Raw genomic sequence first — 18469 nt, forward strand, 5'->3', positions numbered from 1 at the left:
CCCGGACGGCAAAGAGGAGAGCAGCAGGGACCACGTTAGTCGTTTGCAATTCGTGGTACAACGGAGTAATCAAATTGTAAGTGGAAGAAATGTCAACTTGAACCGAAAAGCAGGTCCTATTTTTCAGTTTTGCCTTTTGGTACTGTCCATAGGGTTTTCATGGCAAAGATACTGGAGTGGGTTGCCATTTCCTTCTCCAGTGGATCACATTTTGTCAGAATTCTCGGCTATGACCTGTCCGTCTTGGGTGGCCCTGCACGGCATAGCTCATAGCTTCATTGAATTACGCAAGCCCCTTCGCCACGACAAGGCAGTAAAAAAGGCGATCAAACCGGTCAGTCCTAGAGGAGATCAATCCTCACTGCTCTTTAGAAGGCCAGATCCTGAAGCTAAAACTCAAATACTTTGGCCACCTAATGAGAAGGAAGGACTCACTGGAGAAGAGCCTAATGCTGGGAAAGATCGAGGGCAATAGAAGAAGGGGACGACAGAGAATGAGGTGGCTGGATGGAGTCACTGAAGCAGTAGGCGTGAGCTTAAATGGACTCCAGAAGATGGTAGAGGACAGGAAGGCCTGGAGGAATGTTGTCCATAGGGTCGCGATGGGTCGGACACGACTTCGCAGCTAACAACAACAATTTTTCAGTTTACTTAGAATTTCCTCTAGGATCCGCGCCCATACTCAAGGTCAGGGGTCTTCAAACTTGGCCCTTTTATGACTTGTGGACTTCAGCTCCCAGAATTCCTCAGCCAGGCATGCCTGGCTGAGGAATTCTGGGAGTTGAAGTCCACAAGTCATAAAAGGGCTAAGTTTGAAGATCCCTGCTCAAGGTAGTCATTAACTAGTTCTCTTTTTTCCCTGTCAAGTCTCATCCAACCTTCAGCCCTTTATTGCTTTCTACAGTGTATATATGACTTTGAGCAGAGCATTAATGTGAGACTGAATATAGTGGAATTTAATTTTGTCCGTCAATCCGATGCATCACAGAAATATGGCAAGCAAAAAAATAAAAATCGGTAAAGGTTCCAACCAAGCTATGCTGGGAAATTTAGAGAAGGACACAGATTTGGTAAACAGAACAGAAGAGGTCAATCTACATCCCAATCATGCAATGCAGATTAAAGCCCTGCATGACAAAAAGAGATGCCAGATGTTCAAGCTTGCTTTAGATAAGTATGAGGAACATGAGACATTATTGCTGGTGCACACTGGATAATTGAAAAACCCAACCGCCAAAAGAAGTCAATATATGCTTAATTGATATTGAAAGGCCTTCAACTGTGTTATTCATATTAAGTTTTAAAAAATGGTAATCCTAGAACATTTTGTTGTCTTCATGAGAAGCTTTTATTCAGGTTAGGAAACTGCAATATGGACAGAATATAGCAAAACAGACTGCCTCCAGATTGGCCAAGGCATGAGGCAAGTCTGTATATTTTCCCCTTATTTATTCAGTTTATATGCTGAACAGACATTAAAGGAAGTTGGACAGAAAATGAGCTTTGTTGTAAAATTGGAGGAAGAAACATCTCTGACCTGCACTATGAGGATGACACTACTTTCATAGATCACAATAAGAGGATCTGCAAACTCTTAGTAATGAAATTCAGGGAGTGAGAGTAAGAGCTCTATTGGTTTCTCTTCTAAGCAGGAGCAAGAGAGAATGGTTTGGAAAGAAGCAAACCCAACTAGCATCTTAAGGGTGAGTCCAGCTGTAGTGCTACACACCCTGTTAAAATGCCAGGCTTTTGAGATGTAAAAAATCTAATTGGTGGCACATTTAGAAAAGGAGAATCACAGGCAAACTTTGCCCATAGCTAGGAGTTCAATCCTGACCAGTTCAAGGTTGACTCAGCCTTCCATCCTTTCGAGGTCAGTAAAATGAGGACACAGATTGTTGGGGGCAATATGCTGACATTGTAAACTGCCCTGAGAATGTTGTAAACTGCCCAGTATGGGACGATATATAAGTTGAAGTGGTATTGCTATTGGTAAAAAAATCAGACCAAGATAAATCATTTCAGAATTTTTTCCATCGTTAACATATAAACTGTACAATTCAGTTGAAAAACAAACTGAAATCTTTTAGGGGGAAGGAATAACAATAAAAATGTACAATAACATGGCTTCATAAGTGTGCATACTGTTAAACTACCGTATTTTCCGGCGTATAAGACGACTGGGCGTATAAGACGACCCCCACAACTTTTGAGATGATTTTCATGGGTTTAAAAAGTCGTCTTATACGCCGGAAAATACGGTAATGCTTTGTTGTTTTTTCCTTTTTCTTTTTTTCTTCTCTCTCATTTCCATTACTCCCAATCCAACAGGTAATTCGTCTTTTCCACAATGTCAGCCAGGATGCCATCCTGGATTTCAATTCCTTCACTAACTGGTTTGATGGTTGGTTAGAATAAATAGTTTGTTGTTTTTTTGTTTTTGCCTAAAAGGCCTTGTTTTTCATTGGCATTTCCCTACTCTTCTGCTTCCTTCTTTACTTTGTAACCATTGTTTCTGCTCCTTCTGAACCAGGCTTTTGTGCAAGAATTTTCGCCATTCATAAAGAAATAGTTACTAATAGAAAGCAGGAAAAGGGGGCAATTGTGTTGAAAAAAATAAAAATAATAAAGCTGCAAATTCTCCAAACTCTCCCCCAACCTTTTTCTTTGGCTCTACTTTCTGCCCACCCGCCTCTCCTGTTGCAAATTCTTTCCCCATTTCCCTCTACTGTCCTTGCCCCATCTCACTTGCATATGTAAACTAGGTCAGCTCCAGGATCATACATAACTCAAACATGGCTATGTTTCTGCTACCAATATAATCTTTTAATCATATCATATAGAAAGCCATGGATATTCCATCTCAATGAAATGTGGATGCTTGTCTCAATATATCCTATTAACAATGGAATGCTTAGCAGCTTTGCTTTACAATAGAAAAATACATTTTTGTTTAAACATCTCATTTGCTCAAAATGTGTCCATGACTCATCTCATTTAGATTTTTCACTCTTCAATCCCAAAATGTACAACCAGGGATTTTTTGTCATAGAATGCTCAGAACAGAGTGCCGGCACCTTTTTTGGATGGAACCTTGTAGGATAGGCAAGGCGGGTTGTATGACGTGCGAGTTCCGGCACCTTTTTCTTTTACAAAAAAAGCACTGTGTACAACCATCTGTCTTTCTATTGTTCAGGGTCCCCATTTCTTACAAAGCAGATACCCAGTGATCATTGAAACTACATTTCATCCAAAACTACATTTAAGAAGATTAAATTATTTGGGGAAAATATAATTCTGGGAGTTGAAGTCCACATACCTTCAAGTTTCAAAAGCTGAGAAATACTGGTGGATGGACCTAGAGAAGGTCCTCATTAACAGACCAGGTAGGTATACATAGGATTGGGTGCTCTTCCAGGTTACCTGATCCTAGATCACTGAGGGCTTTAACGGTTAAAACCAGCACTTTAAACCAACAGCATATGTTTGTATTGGCCAGTCTGATATAAGTCTGTTCCTCCTGGTGTAGAACAACTTGCAGATACTGGTAATGATTTTCCCTCTGTGAGTTAGGCTGGCAACTGGCTTTCCTCAGAGTGGAAAAGTTTTAAATTTTGATCTTTATGGCGGGGTTATATGTGAGCTTATATAGCTTTAGATTTTGTAATAGCTATTGGCCAGTAATAGGCATACAGTATAAATCATTCAAACACCCTCCTCCAGTATGAAGGATAGCTACGCTTGAAGACTCCCAATAAAGATAAAACTGGTTGTAGTGTCTCCTACTGCTTAATACAAATAGTCCTCAACTTACGAGTTATGACAACTGTTTGAAATTATAAGAGAACAATGCTTTATAGCCCATATAGCACTTCTAGCCATTGTAAGATGTTTTGCCATTGTATCCATAGTCGTATTTCGGGTGCTTGGCAACACACTTCCATTTAAGACTGGTTCAAAACTAGACTTGCTATTTTTTATTGATTTTTAATTTGGTATTCTATTAAAATGTGTGTTTGTATTCACCCACACACAAACACACTGCAAGTAATACAATATACATACCATTTCTTGCTATCATTAAACATGTTTTAATTTTATTTTAGACTGCAAACCCTAGTAGTTTTATTTTTATAGTATTTTTGTTTGTTATATAAAATGTACAAGTTGTAATACAGAAGAAACATTTCTACAAAAAATCTCATAAATGGAATTTGTAAGTTCAATAGCACAAGTAATAAATTTTATCTATCAGTGTAGCAAAAAACATTTTCATTCCCAATATTTAATTAGTTGATTACCAGTACAATCCTGCATCTAATGTATAATGGTTATACACTAATAGAGGCATTCAAGCACAGCTATGAGAATACATCAATTCCTTTTCTGTATCAAAATATCTTCATTTTGTCACATTCCTGATTGCTTCATAAAGATAACTAACATAATGCCATACTGTCTATAAATTTCTTTTTCTGAGACATTGAAATAGAAAAGAGTTTACAATTTAATTAAGGAAAGTTACTACTCTGGAGCCATTGTAAATGTCTCTTTTTATTACTATGCTAATGGGATTTGAGATTGAAACAGTATATTTTCTGTCTTCAGAGCAAATTTTATTGGTTCTTCCCACACCAGCCTCATCAATGCTTAAGGTTTATTTACAGTTTGTACGATCTCTGTGAAGTTGTTTTCCAACAAGCAGTCTAAAGAACAGTGATATTCACATAATTATAATTTACACCAGCAAAATAATAAAAGAAATATGCTTTGGTAAGGGAACATTTTCTTTTCAATACCTAAATCATAGCTGAAATACAAGATTTGTTACAGCTTAAAACGTGGAGTCCTTGGTGCTCTTAAGATTGCTTGCAGACATTTCATTACCTGACTAGGTAACATCAGCAGTGTTAATATGGACTTTGTTCCCTGTTTATATATAGTAGCTTGCTTTTCTATTGGTTTGTTGGTGTGGTTTTCTTTTAAGGAGTTCCTTGATTAAAGTATTGTTTTCTGCTTCTTTGTTTATATGGTGTTAATCTCTGCTTATCTGGGTATCAGCAGCTGGAGAGGATGTTTTCTGGTCTTTTTGTTTCCCTAGATTTTTTTAATTATCTCTTGAATGGTGTAGCAGTGTGGTTTATTTCTGATAGCTGATCTGTCTGACTACCAAGCTCACAGAAATTTTCTAGTATTTTTGAATTTAGCTTCATCTTGGATACTCAGTTTCCAAGCTGCAACTATAGCCAAGTCTGCCCATGTATTGTGAGTTTAAGGAGTTTCATTGTGTCTTCTGATTGCTGGTTGGTGTTCCTAAGATCTGCTCTGTTTGTCTCTCCTATATAGTGGTTGTTATGGTCCTTACACTATATGATGTAGGCTTGTTCTTGGGCTACTGGGTCTTTTGGTTTACTTAAGATGTTTTGGAGGGCTTTAGTTGGTTAGTATGATGCGATGATACTATGTGGTTGTTATAGAACAATGTTTCTCAACCTTGGCAGTTTGAATATGTGTGGACCAATTCCCTGAATTTCTTAGTCTGGCTGGAGAATTCTGGGAATTGAAATCCACACGTCTTCAAGTTACCAAGGTTGAGAAACACTGTTATATAGTATTAGTTGTTTTTGAGAGGTTTTCAGTGTGGGGTAGAGTTATTTTCGTAGCTTGTGTGTTTCCTTTTTCTGGTGTTTTGGTTGCTGCAATGTTTCTACTCTTCTGAATAATGGTCTTACAGAACAACTATTATAGGAGGTTAGGTTGTTACTTTGGTAATGGAGCATTTGGTTGGTGTGGATTGTTTTTGATAAGACTTGTGTTTATAATTTGTCATTATTTCCTCTGCTGATAAGGATATCCAGGAATTACCAAGGAAAAAAATCACACTTCCACCATCACTGGCAGGATATATACTGACACTGTATATAAACTGAACAAACTCCACACTTACTAGTGCTAATGTTGTTACCTAGTCAGGTAATGCAACATCTACAAAGAACCAAAGTCACAGAGGACCAAGGACTCCACAGTTCAACCCTGAGCTACATATTCTCTTTTATTGAAAATATTGTCTCCTTATTTTACAACATAGCAAGAGATGTTTGCCAGCAACAATTGAAATTTATCTCATCAATCAAAAGTTTTGACTTTATAGTATTTCCTAAAATAGCACTTTACAATCTTGGGAATCTTTGTGCTGAGAAAAATCATATGCAGATTTAAAAAGCTGCTGAACATAGTAATGTTAATTACAATTATTGCAACATGTTAGCAATGTTAGCTCACATGCTGATGCAATACGCACTTCAAGTGATAACTAAAAATCATTTTAAATCTGTCTTTTCCACATTTATATAAATTATCTGCTTTATACTAGTCTGTAAACAATGAGGCATTCAATGCATTTATCATGGCAGAAAAAGAAAAAGTGTTCTTTATTTTGTTTTGTTTAATCCTCTTCCCATTAAACATGCAAACACTGTCATGACCATTTTTGGCTTCACTTCTACCAAGTCATCTGGTAAGGCATATATACAAGCACCAATTTTCCGAGCAATAGAAATAGCATACCTTGGAAAGAAAAAGGAGAAAAAAAATACTTGTTTAGCATTACTTGCATTGGAAGTGTATGATGATTCCTTAATAACTTTTGTCTTTGCTAATGGGACAATAATTTTTCTTCACTCTTCTCTCTAGTCATAAACTCACAATCCTACATGCTATATTCCATTCCAGATAGTTCCCCAACTCTCAGAACTAAGTTTTTAAAAAGAAGTTGCAGTGTATTCTTTTCACCAAATTATGAATAGTTTACAGTCATAAATATGCATTAATGTTTTACACAATTTTTGTCTTTCTTTTCAAAAGTTATTATACAGTATCTAAAACCTTGTGTACAATATTATTAAATATAAATTTCCCAGAACGTTGCACAGTTTAAAATGCAATACAGAAATACAAAAAACAGGATATGCTGTAAAAATATGTATTCTCTTAGAAGTTTACCAGAAAGTCTAGAACGGATATCAGTACTTTGCATTGAATTCCAGTGGGTTCTTTTAATCTGACTTGATTGTAATAGAGATTTTAGCTATTTTAATAAGATTTAGAATGTTATTTTATTACTTAGTTGTCTTAAGTGCTATGGGTAGAAACATCGGATTTAAAACATAGAGTTAAATAATGTGGTAAAACCCAAACCAATTCAGAATGAAGTAGAAAAAAATGTGGGGGGATATATACTAATTCCTAACATTTTTAAAAAAAATCTTAAGAAAACAAACACTTTGTTGCTTTAAAAAGGGTAGTGAGACCATACTGATTTATTATGTCAGGGAATATCAAAGATGCATGCCTGCATCAATTCTCACTAAAACCGCCTTTGAAAATAGCCTGGAAGTTTGTTATACAAAATGACAGTAAAACATAACAGAGTCTACAATCCACTCTTCAGCTTATATAAATGCTGAAAATACATTTGAGAGAGAAGGCTGTGTAGATATTCAGTTGTCATTTTCAGACAGCTTTCAAGGATAGCATCATGGAGACCCTATTATAATCTAATCTCTAAATTGCAAAATCCTAGTGACAATAGCAAGGCTTGTGTATTCCAGTAATATGTACAGCTCACATACAGGGATTAGAAAAACTCTATCAAGCCATGATTCAAAAGTGTTTCCAGTCACAGACATAGTATTTTAGAAACAGTATGGCCACATTCATAATAACATATTTCCAAAAGTATCTGCCTAGTAACAACTTTATGAATTCAGTTTTATTGAGCGTACATTTAACCAACATGGTATACATTATCTCTGATCCCGGATATTGATTCAGGAAAGCAACTTTGTTTTTCAATTGAATTTGTGAAAGAGGGACATTAGAGCTTGGTGTAATTAATATATTAACCATAAATAATAACACTAGTTTACTTCAATGTTTATATTTTAATGTTTATGTTTTATATTTTATATTTTATTTTATATAGTATGTTTTAGTTTGATTGTGATGCTGCTGACACAAATAAACAAATTCAATTACCCCGTATCGTAGATTAAGGCTGAACACGCTTCAAAAATTATTTTTTTAAAAAAGTGTTTCAGTCCTCTTGTGAGGACTGCTGCTAAATCATGCATATTTATTTTTAGGCTTCCACATAAATCTATAAAAAGATGTTTACTACTATAGTGGACCGATATCAATGTAGAACATCTTTAATGTGATTCATTACAGATACATTAGAACAGGGGTCCCCAACCCTTGGTCCATGTCCCGACACCTGTCCATGGCTTGGCAGCAAACAAAACCCCATCTGTGGGATGCAGGCAGCATGCAAAACCACACCCCCTACAGTCCACGGAAATCCCTTTCTCCACAGAACCAGTCCCTGGTACTCAAAAGCTTGGGGACTGCTGGATTAGAACATCTTTAGTGCAACTCATTACAATTACAATGGTCCTATTAGATATTATTTCTAAATCTACTATTAAGTATCATTTGATTTATGTCAAAAATGTCATGCTGCATGTAGTCTATTGAGTGGGATTCTATGCTTTGCAGAAGTAAAGAATGTTGCATCATTATGTCTAATGCAAATATTTTTCCAGTGAGGACTAGTCATTGAAGAAGGATATGTTTCCCAGGTTTAATATACTTTGTTAGATGCATGAAATATTCCCAGCTTTGGGTTTGATTGTGAAGCCTCTGTTGTACTTTAGTTTGACATGACTGTTTTTGACTGGGACATTATGTATTGTCATGTTTTAACTGTTTTATTGTTAATATGTTCTGCTAATTTGTTTTAACATTTTAATATGTTTTACACAGCCTAGATTATTTTAGAGTGGGCAAGCATAATAAATTTAATGACTATCACTACTATAATATCAACAATCATAACTGTTGAAAGATTTAGATTTTATATATTTCTCCCATTTGAAACTTAACAAAGGTAACTTTAGCCCATACTAAAACATTATTCTTTAAAATGCCATGTTTCTATAATCTATGGCACTTTAAAGGATTGCTTGTTGCTTTCATTCTACAGGATAGTCTTCTGAAATATGCTGCAAGGACTTACTTAGCATTATTTAGCTTGTCTGTTGGTGTTAGATCTTCTCTCTTGACCATTTCTGGGCGGACTGCTTTTGGTGCGATAGCATCTATTAAATCTAATATTGGCAAACTAGTGCTTATAGATTGGTCCTGAAACAAAATACATTAAGGTATTGTTAGTTATCAATAATGAATTATTTTCTGTCATCATAGCTTGTCATCTTTAATTTGGTTTCTCATATCCTTTTCTCTTTTTATCCAGTTATTGTCCATGATACATCAAACAAAAAGTCCTCAACATGTTTCATTGGACCTCAAAGGTTTTGCTTCCTGAACACTTTTGAGTATATCTTATAGATTTTTTCTCCTAATCACAAAAATAACTTGTAATTAATGTACCATGTACCGTTTTATAGAAATCTTTTTTTTTACACAATGGCAGTGTACACTCTTCAGTTCCTGTTAGCTATGCTGCATACATGAAAGAAACATAAAAGTGTTGTTGAAGCACATCCAGTATTCCACAATATCTATGGAAAACTAAAAATAGTTATACTGCTGCTTGGAATGTAGTTTGGTTAAACCAATTATATCCATATAGGATCTCCTGCTCAAACGGGGTTGGATTAGAAGACCTCCAAGATCCCTTCCAACCTTAGAATAACATATTTTTATTTATTTATTTTATTATATTATATTTGTATACCGCCTTTCTCCCGAAGGACTCAGGGCGGTGAACAGGGCACATATAAAAATACAGAGTACAAAAATTAAAAAAGAATTAAATAGGAGCCCGAGCTAAAACAATAGAATAATATAAAAATCCACAATAAAAACCCCAACACATCCCCCATCAGGCCAGGCCGGCTTGTTCAAATAGATAGGTCTTCAGACCGCGTCGGAAGGAGCGAAGGTCAGGTGCCATCCGGAGCTCAACCGGCAGCTGATTCCATAAAGCCGGGGCGCCCACAGAGAAGGCCCTCCCCCTGGGGGCCACCAGCCGACATTCTCTGACCGGTAGCACCCTGAGGAGGCCCTCTCTATGGGAACGCACAGGGCGGAGGGAAGTTGACGCCGGCAGCAGGTGATCCCCAAGGTACTCCGGACCCATGCCATGTAGGGCCTTGAAAACCATTACCAAAACCTTGAATCTCACCCGGAAGACAACTGGTAGCCAATGCAGGTCGCGGAGCAAAGATGTAACATGGGAGTACCGGGAAACTCCCAAGACAACTCTCGCGGCTGCATTCTGTACCAGCTGGAGCCTCCAAGTGGTCTTCAAGGGAAGCCCCATGTAGAGAGCGTTGCAATATGTTCTAAGTACTGTTGTTACATATGCAAATAGGACAATCGTGCAAGATATTTGCATTAAATTAAAATAAAATGGCTACTCCATTACTACTTCCTTCTACATGCTTATAAATGGTATATAGTACTCCGATTCTTTCTGGAATCTCTTTATGAATTTGAGATGGTCACTAGCTATTACATTTTATTCCTGGGATTCTAAGATGTATTTCTGTCTTAAAATAGCAGGTGGTATTGCTGTACTCAGCATCCTTTTAACAGCTCAAGCAGATGAGTGTTCTTATCCATGACATCAGGTTATCAGCAGGAGGTGCCCTAGAATGATGTAATTAGCTCTGCTTTAAGAGTTTCACCATGCTTTTCTTACCCAGGAGATTAAAGCTATGGTTTCAAGACGGGCTCATCCTTTTTAAGTTCCACCATGTATTATCTGTTCTACCATGTATTATCTGTATTATCTGAAAGCAGTATTTTACTATTCCTTTTGAGCTACTAAGTTGAGGTTTCTTAATACAGTGATTGGATATATAATTTTAGTTCTAATTATAGATCACATTGGCCTGTTGTAACTCTGCTGTCCCTATTTTTCTTAAGTGTATCTCTTGTACTCCATTGTTAAGATAAATATGGCAAAGGAAAGCGGGATTTCTGAAAAACATTTTTGCTAACTGGTCATAAAACTATTTTCTACAGTATTTCTGGTGTTTCCATGATCAGTATGCACTTTAGAATACTGTACTTGTTCAAGGCTGATTGAAGGTGTGGCAAAATTTAATGTGTGGATGGAAGTAAAAATTGAACTGAAGTAACATTACTTCAGTTTGCATGAGAAAAGAATATTGTTGAAAATAAAGAAAACTCAAGGATATAGATTGGTTGTTCTCAAAAAGGTTATGATAAAAAAAAAATTCTCTGAAGAATACTTTTGTTACTTTTAATACTTTTATCCTGCATAAACTGCCTCTGTACTGTATTTGACTATGATACAACAACTGTAATATAGGTACAAAATTTCACTCTTTGATACAAGGTTCTTCCTGTTTTTAATCATCATGTATAATCCTCATCCACAAAATTATTTTTCATCTAGTTCTACAGAAAAATAGATATGATGGCCCATGACAAAGATAGTAATATATATGCACGTATAGTTATCCAGAATCTCATCTGTTTTTACATTTTAAAATCTAGTATTTTAAGCATTTTTTAAAAAGTGTTGAATTTCTGCTATAAATTCATTCTCATCCAGGTTTTCTCTATGTAATTAATATAATATTCCCTTTATTTGATAGTCTTATTACCTTGAAGCTAGATATTGAAGTGGTCTTATTTGCATTTGCAAGAGTTTGATTCACCCATTTAATGATAGTTTCATCATTTACTTTCGCCCCTTCTCCAAGGTCTGATAGTACATTCAGAGTAAATCTGTAATAGATAGTATATGTAACTGGTAAGAATGTTATTGAACCATTGATTACCCAGCTAGCCTGCTGCTTTCCGAACACCTAATGTAAAACTGGAAAACCAATAAAATTTGTTTTTTTAAAAAATACTGCCCTATGATGCACTATTTTACCCAATTGAAGGTTACAAACAATTTAAACAGACATGAGAATTTTAGCAGTATATAGATATATGTATGGCTTTCTAGGTTGCAACTGTTTTTACAAACTTGTAACTCGTTTGTAACATGGCAGACATGCACAGCAGCATACTGCAGATTTATTGTACATTTTGAAAAAGGCATAAATGATAAAAAATGGAAAAAAATATTCAGTTATCTGGATTTTAAACTGCTGGTTGAATAAGTGAAGAACACTTATAGAAAAAGTTCTGGTGTAGTGGTTAAGGGCTTAGGATAAAAACCAAGAGACTGCGAGTTCTAGTCCTGCCTTAGGCATGAAAGCCTGGGGGACTTTGGGCCAGTCACGCTTTCTCAGCCCAACCTACCACATAGATCTGGGTGTGGTTTTTTTTTTCTTTTGTGGGGAAAAATAGGAGGAGGAAGGAATATTAGGTATGTTCGCCACTTTGAGTTATTTATAAAAATAAAGGCTGGATATAAATAAAACCTAGTTAAGCCATTGGATTTATTTAGATGTAAGAAAGCCTCACCTTCTCATTAATTGCCAGACTAGTGCCAAGGTCAAGGTTGGGTTGCCTTCGTTGAGATCTTTTCCACCAATTCCAACCAGTGAAAATCTGGCCTTTGTCTTTCCCAGTTCTACTGCATAGTTACAATTTTCAATCTAAAAACATTTGATTATAGATACAAATCAGTGTTATTACCCAGATTTTTAAAAAGCAGATATTTTGACCTGAAAAACAGTATTTAGTTTCTAATTAATTCCTTAGATTAAATTGCTATATTTTGTTATGCAATTCTGCCCTCACATCTGCTACGTCTCAGAAATCCAAATGGTTTAAGTTTACATTAAAGTAGGCATGTTTCTGCTGCAGAATGCATAAAAATTCTTTATTTCCCAGAGGTATCCTATTTGAAAATAATACATTTGGCATGTGACATTATTAAGATGTTCAAAACCGGGATGAATATGTATGATTGGCAACCACTCTTTAGCTTTCCTGTAAGGTTTTTAAATGATTATGAAATAGTGGAAAAGTTGCCAGAGCTCTGGTTTGCCTGTAGACTTTTTAACAGTATATATTTGCATAATGATATGCTAATAAAGAAAATCCTAGCACTGTATGTGAACAATATATAAAATACTTTGTTATTGATCAAAGAGTAAACTTCTGCTCTTTTTTAATCTTACTTATGGCTATGTAGATTATATCCTGAGATCTCTCATCAGTCAGCCATCTGATGGTGTATCACTAACCATGTCTTTACTGAACACTGCTTTTGCTGATATCCATGTTAGTGGTGCTGGTGGTCTATTGTTTATACAGTATGTCAGTGCTTGGATATTAGCCAAATATTAACACGGAAGCTTCAGTGCTTAGTTTCAAGATTAAGTTACAAATTTCTACTTGGTTTTGTGAATCACAAATAGAACCATAAAAATTATCAGTAGAGATATTAATTTACACATGCTATCTATCTCTACTATGTTTGCTTGTAACTGAGATAAAAGGTAAAGGTAAAGGTTCCCCCGCACATGCGTGCTAGTCGTTTCCAACTCTAGGGGCCGGTGCTCATCTCCGTTTCAAAGCTGAAGAGCCAGCGCTTGTCCGAGGACGTCTCCGTGGTCATGTGGCCGGCATGACTAGACGCCAAAGGCGCACAGAACGCTGTTACCTTCCCACCGTAGTGGTCCCTATTTTTCTACTTGCATTTTTACGTGCTTTCGAGCTGCTAGGTTGGCAGAAGCTGGGACGAGTAACAGGCGCTCACTCTGTTACGCGGCACTCGGGATTCGACCCGCCAAACTGCCGATCTTCTGATCGACAAGCTCAGCGTCCTAACCCACTGAGCCACTGCGTCCCTTTTGTAACTGAGATTGATGAATATAAATTAGTGGTGATTATATAGGTACCAGAGTTCCTAACAGAAATATTTACCAACCTTTTTCATGTTACCCCCAAGTGCAGGATATGGTGGTTTGTTGACATGACTCCATTCTACAGGTACACGGACCATTTCATAGAGTTGAAAGATTACTAAACCATCAGCAAGGTCACTAGCAAGGTGAAGGAGAAAAAAGGTTCTTCTGATTAAAAGCAAATTATCCTTTAAGTAATCAGAAAACATATTTTCACTGCTTCTACATTTTTGAAATTTCCCATTTAAATTATTCATTAAAACCATTACAACTCACAAGACTATTTTAATTATTGTGATTGGTTGCATTCAGCCAGATGTTTACACTGGATTTGGCATTTTTCTCCACCTATCAAGTCCTTCCCAGGGACATGGGATAGGCAGATGTGGATGTTTAATGCTTTTAGTGGTATCATTGCATGATGTAAGCTGTTCCAAGTAAAGCTGCCTTTTGCAATTAACTGATGAGGAATTTGTCAATACTGATGGTGTTCAAGTGATGCTTCAATTGTTTTAACATTGCATTTAAGGCAGCTATTACTATGGTACTACCTTAGCTTTCTTTTGCCATAGTTCTATTTCTGTTTGCAGGTCTTTGTATTTTGTTATCTTCAGTTGTTTCTCTTCTCTTCTCTTGTCTCCAGGTATTACCATGTCCATTACTGAGACTTTGTCTTCATTATTGACAATTAAGTATGGGGTATTATGTGGCAGGTGTCTGTCAGTTTGAATTCTAAAGTCCCAAAGCACTTTAAATCCTTCATTTTCTATTTCTCTCTGTTCCCACCAGTTCTTGCTTGCAGGCAAATGATATTACTTGCAGATCTTCCAATTATTATTATGTATACAACAATGTGAATTCAGAGCTTCCAGTTCTTTAGCTGGTGTTGGCCTTCATGCAGAACAAGTTCTTCCCAAGAATTTAGGATGTCATAATAGATTGACATAGTAGATCCAAGCAATGTATACTTTATAATTAATAGGTGGAATGCACAGATTTTCTAAATGCCATCCAAGATTTGTGCTGATAACCAATGGGACCACTATGGATAATTTATGCCATAATTTTTCAGTTTTGATTTTCAGATCTTGATACTTTGTGTAATATGGTGTGCTAATTTAACATTTTGTATTCAAAAATCTCACAATATACTGTAACAATAATACAATTGTAATATATTATTATTTATCACATTTATACAGCAGCCCACCTCACACAGGGTGACTTTGGGTGGCATACTATGAAACAAATAAACCTTATTTTAAAACACTTACATAATTAAATATAAAGAAGAATAAGATTTCAAGAAAGTTAAAATCAGAATGTTATACATGGTGCAACCAATGTGTGGGCTCCATGCTGCCAGGAGATCCCTTATTAGCCTCCCAGACTGACAACACTCCCAAAGAGTAGGAAACACAAGATTAGTTAATTCTACTTTATTGTAGGACTACTTTATTTATTTATTTATTTATTTATTTATTTATTTATTTATTTATTTATTTATTTATTTATTATGAGACTTGTATGCCGCCCTATCTCCCGAAGGACTCAGGGCGGCTAACAACAATAAAATACAAATGAATACAAATATTAAAAAAGAATTAAATTGTGTCAAAGTCCCACTAAAACCAATAAAAACATTTAAAATCATAATTAAAAACCCCATTATCATCAGTCCAGGTCGGCCTGTTGGAAAAGATATGTCTTAAGGTCACGGCGAAAGGACCAAAGGTCTGGGGGCATCCGGAGCTCCCGGGGGAGTTGATTCCACCCAGCAGGTGCCCCAACAGAGAAGGCCCTCCCCCTGGGGGTCACCAGCCGACATTGTCTGGCCGACGGCACCCTGAGGAGGCCCTCTCTGTGTGAGCGCACAGGGTGATGGGAAAACGTTCCTGGCAGCAGACGGTCCTGCAAATATCCCAGGCCTAAGCCATGTAGGGCTTTATAGGTAAGAACCAGCACCTTGAATCTCACCCGGAGGGCAACCGGTAGCCAATGCAGCTCACGCAGGAGGGGTGTAATATGGGAGTATTGGGATGCTCCCATCACAACCCGCACAGCTGCATTCTGCACCAGCTGAAGCCTCCAGGTAGTCTTCAAGGGCAGCCCCATGTAGAGAGCATTGCAGTAATCTACCCGGGAGGTGGCGAGCGCATGAGTGACCGTATGTAAAGCATCTCGGTCCAGATAGGGTCGCAACTGGCACACCAGGCGAACCTGTGCAAATGCCCCCCTGGCCACGACTCCAACATGATCTAAACTGAGTTGTGCATCCAGGAGGACGCCTAAGTTGCGCGCCCTATCAACGGGAGGCAAAACCTCTCCCCCCATAACCAAAGATGGAAGATCTTGGACTACACAAGATGCTGATACGTAAAGCCACTCGGTCTTGGCCGGGTTGAGCTGGAGCCTGTTCTTCCCCATCCAGATTCATGCCGCTTCCAGGCACTGGGACATCACGTCAAGGGCATCACTGGGTTGGTTCGGGGTGGAGATGAAAAGCTGGGTATCATCCGCATATTGATAATATCTCACCCCGAAACCACAGATGATCTCGCCCAGTGGCTTCATATGTTGAACAGGAGGGGAGAGAGGACCGACCCCTGAGGCACCCCACAATCAAGGGGCCTCAGGGTTGACCTCTGTCCTCCTGCCAACACCGTCTGCAAACGGCCCAAGAGGTAGGAGGAGAACCATGTAAAACGGTGCCTCCCACTCCCAACTCCCGGAGACGTTGCAGCAGGATACCATGGTCGATGGTATCAAAAGCCGCTGAGAGATCTAATAGGACTAGGACAGAGGAATAACCCCTATCCCAAGCCTGCCAGAGATCATCCACCAGCGCGACCAATGCCGTCTCTGTGCTGTACCCGGGCCTGAAACCCGATTGGTATGGATCCAGATACTCAGTTTCCTCCAGGACCAACGGGAGTTGCCGTGCCACCACACTCTCAACAACCTTTGCAAGAAAGTGAAGGTTGGAGACAAGACTAAAGTTATTCAAAATGGCCAGGTCCAGGGCAGGTTTCTTGAGGAGGGGCCTCACCACCACCTCCTTCAAGGCGGCAGGGAAGCACCCCTCACTCAAAGAAGCATTAATCACTGCCTGGAGCCAGCCTCGTGTGACCTCCTGAGCCGCATAAACCAGCCAGGAGGGACACGGGTCCAACAAACACGTGGTGGCACTCAATCTACCCATGATCCTGTCCACTTCATCCGGAGTCACAGGGTCAAACTCCTCCCAAATATCGGCCAGACCCGTCGTTTCCCCCTTGTCAGATACTGCCCAGTCAGAGTCCAGACCGGTCCAAATCTGAGCGACTTTGTCCAGCAGATGGTGACTAAACTCCTCGGCCCATCCCCGCAAGGGATCTTTCCCTGTCCCCTGATTTAAAAGGTAACGGGTCACCCTAAACAGGGCGGCCGGGCGATTATCTGCAGACGCAATGAGGGTGGCGAAGCAAGCACACTTCGCCACCTCCATTGCCACAAGGTAAGATCTGGTAAAAGATCTTAACTGTGTTCGGTCAGATTCGGACCGACTGGATCTCCAAATGCTCTCTAGGCCCCTCCTCCGGCGCTTCATCTCCCGAAGGTCCGCAGAAAACCAAGGGGCCAACCGGGACCTGCGCCGGGTAAGAGGCTGCAAAGGCACAACACAGTCAAGAGCCTCAGAAGCAGCCCGTTGCCAGGCATCAACCAAGGTCTTGACCGGGCTATGGGAAAGGGAGGCAGGAATCAGTCCAAGCGCCGTCTGAAACCCTTCTGGGTGCATCAGGTGTCTGGGGCAGAACCACCTGGTCAGTTCCGCCTCCCAGCAGCGGGAGGTGGCATGACGGAGGCCCAGCCACAGGAGATAATGATTTGTCCATGAGAGGGGTTGAGTAGATGGAAAAACCCCACCCAAACCATTAAGCCACTGCCCGGAGATAAAGATAAGGTCGGGCCTGTTTCCCCCCTCGTGGGCCGGACACTGAATAACCTGGGTCAGGTCCATGGCCATCATGGAAGCCATGAACTCTCGGGCCACTCCCAACAAGGAAGTGGAAGTTGAAATCCCGCAGAACCATAAGTCTGGGAAACTCAAGACTAAAATACAAATCTATATTGTGAGATTTTTGAATACAAAATGATACAAAGTATCAAAGTATCTTTTCACATAATTGGAATTAGTCAATGGCTCCAAGCAGCTGTCTGAAAGAGATTTGGTTGAAGCACAGCTGCAGCAGGACAACCCTGAGGCTTCAGGTGGGGAAAGCATGCAGCTGCAGCCAATTTGATGAGGAAGAACTGCCTTCTGCACCTGATCTGAGAACACACAGGACAGAAAAAAGGCAGGCAGCCAAGGTCAGCCTCACCCTTCTTGACAGGCTGCACTAGAAGCTGGCTATTTAACACAGCGGACAGATGGAGGTGATGTTGGGAATAATATGTTCATTTCTTAGCTGTGTGTTTCCTGGTCACTGTGATTCTTGCCTTGCTTTGGATTGACACCATGCCTTGACTTTGATTGTGCTTGTGAGTGCTAAACCTTTCTTGCCTTGTGAACCCTCTTGAAATGTGGATTTAATTTTGCCTGGTGTTTTTATCTTGTTTGGGAA

At 38.8% G+C, this 18469-nt stretch overlaps 1 protein-coding gene across 2 annotated transcripts in view; it reads right to left on the reverse strand.

The window, feature by feature from the left end:
* Positions 1–3972: 3972 nt before the first annotated feature.
* The window catches only part of PLS1 (plastin 1), a 62584-nt gene continuing 48087 nt past the window's right edge, over positions 3973–18469 (reverse strand). For both annotated transcript variants that reach the window (XM_083364689.1, XM_083364688.1), the window contains exons 12-16: positions 13889–14003; positions 12475–12608; positions 11661–11784; positions 9077–9201; positions 3973–6567 (exon numbers count right to left, since the gene is read on the reverse strand). In XM_083364689.1, the coding sequence (XP_083220815.1) occupies positions 6432–6567; positions 9077–9201; positions 11661–11784; positions 12475–12608; positions 13889–14003 (634 nt within the window). In that variant the 3' untranslated portion in view covers positions 3973–6431. The remainder of the gene's footprint in view (positions 6568–9076; positions 9202–11660; positions 11785–12474; positions 12609–13888; positions 14004–18469) is intronic.

The sequence above is a fragment of the Vipera ursinii genome (assembly GCF_947247035.1).
Source record: "Vipera ursinii genome assembly, chromosome: 5".
NCBI lineage: Eukaryota > Metazoa > Chordata > Lepidosauria > Squamata > Viperidae > Vipera > Vipera ursinii.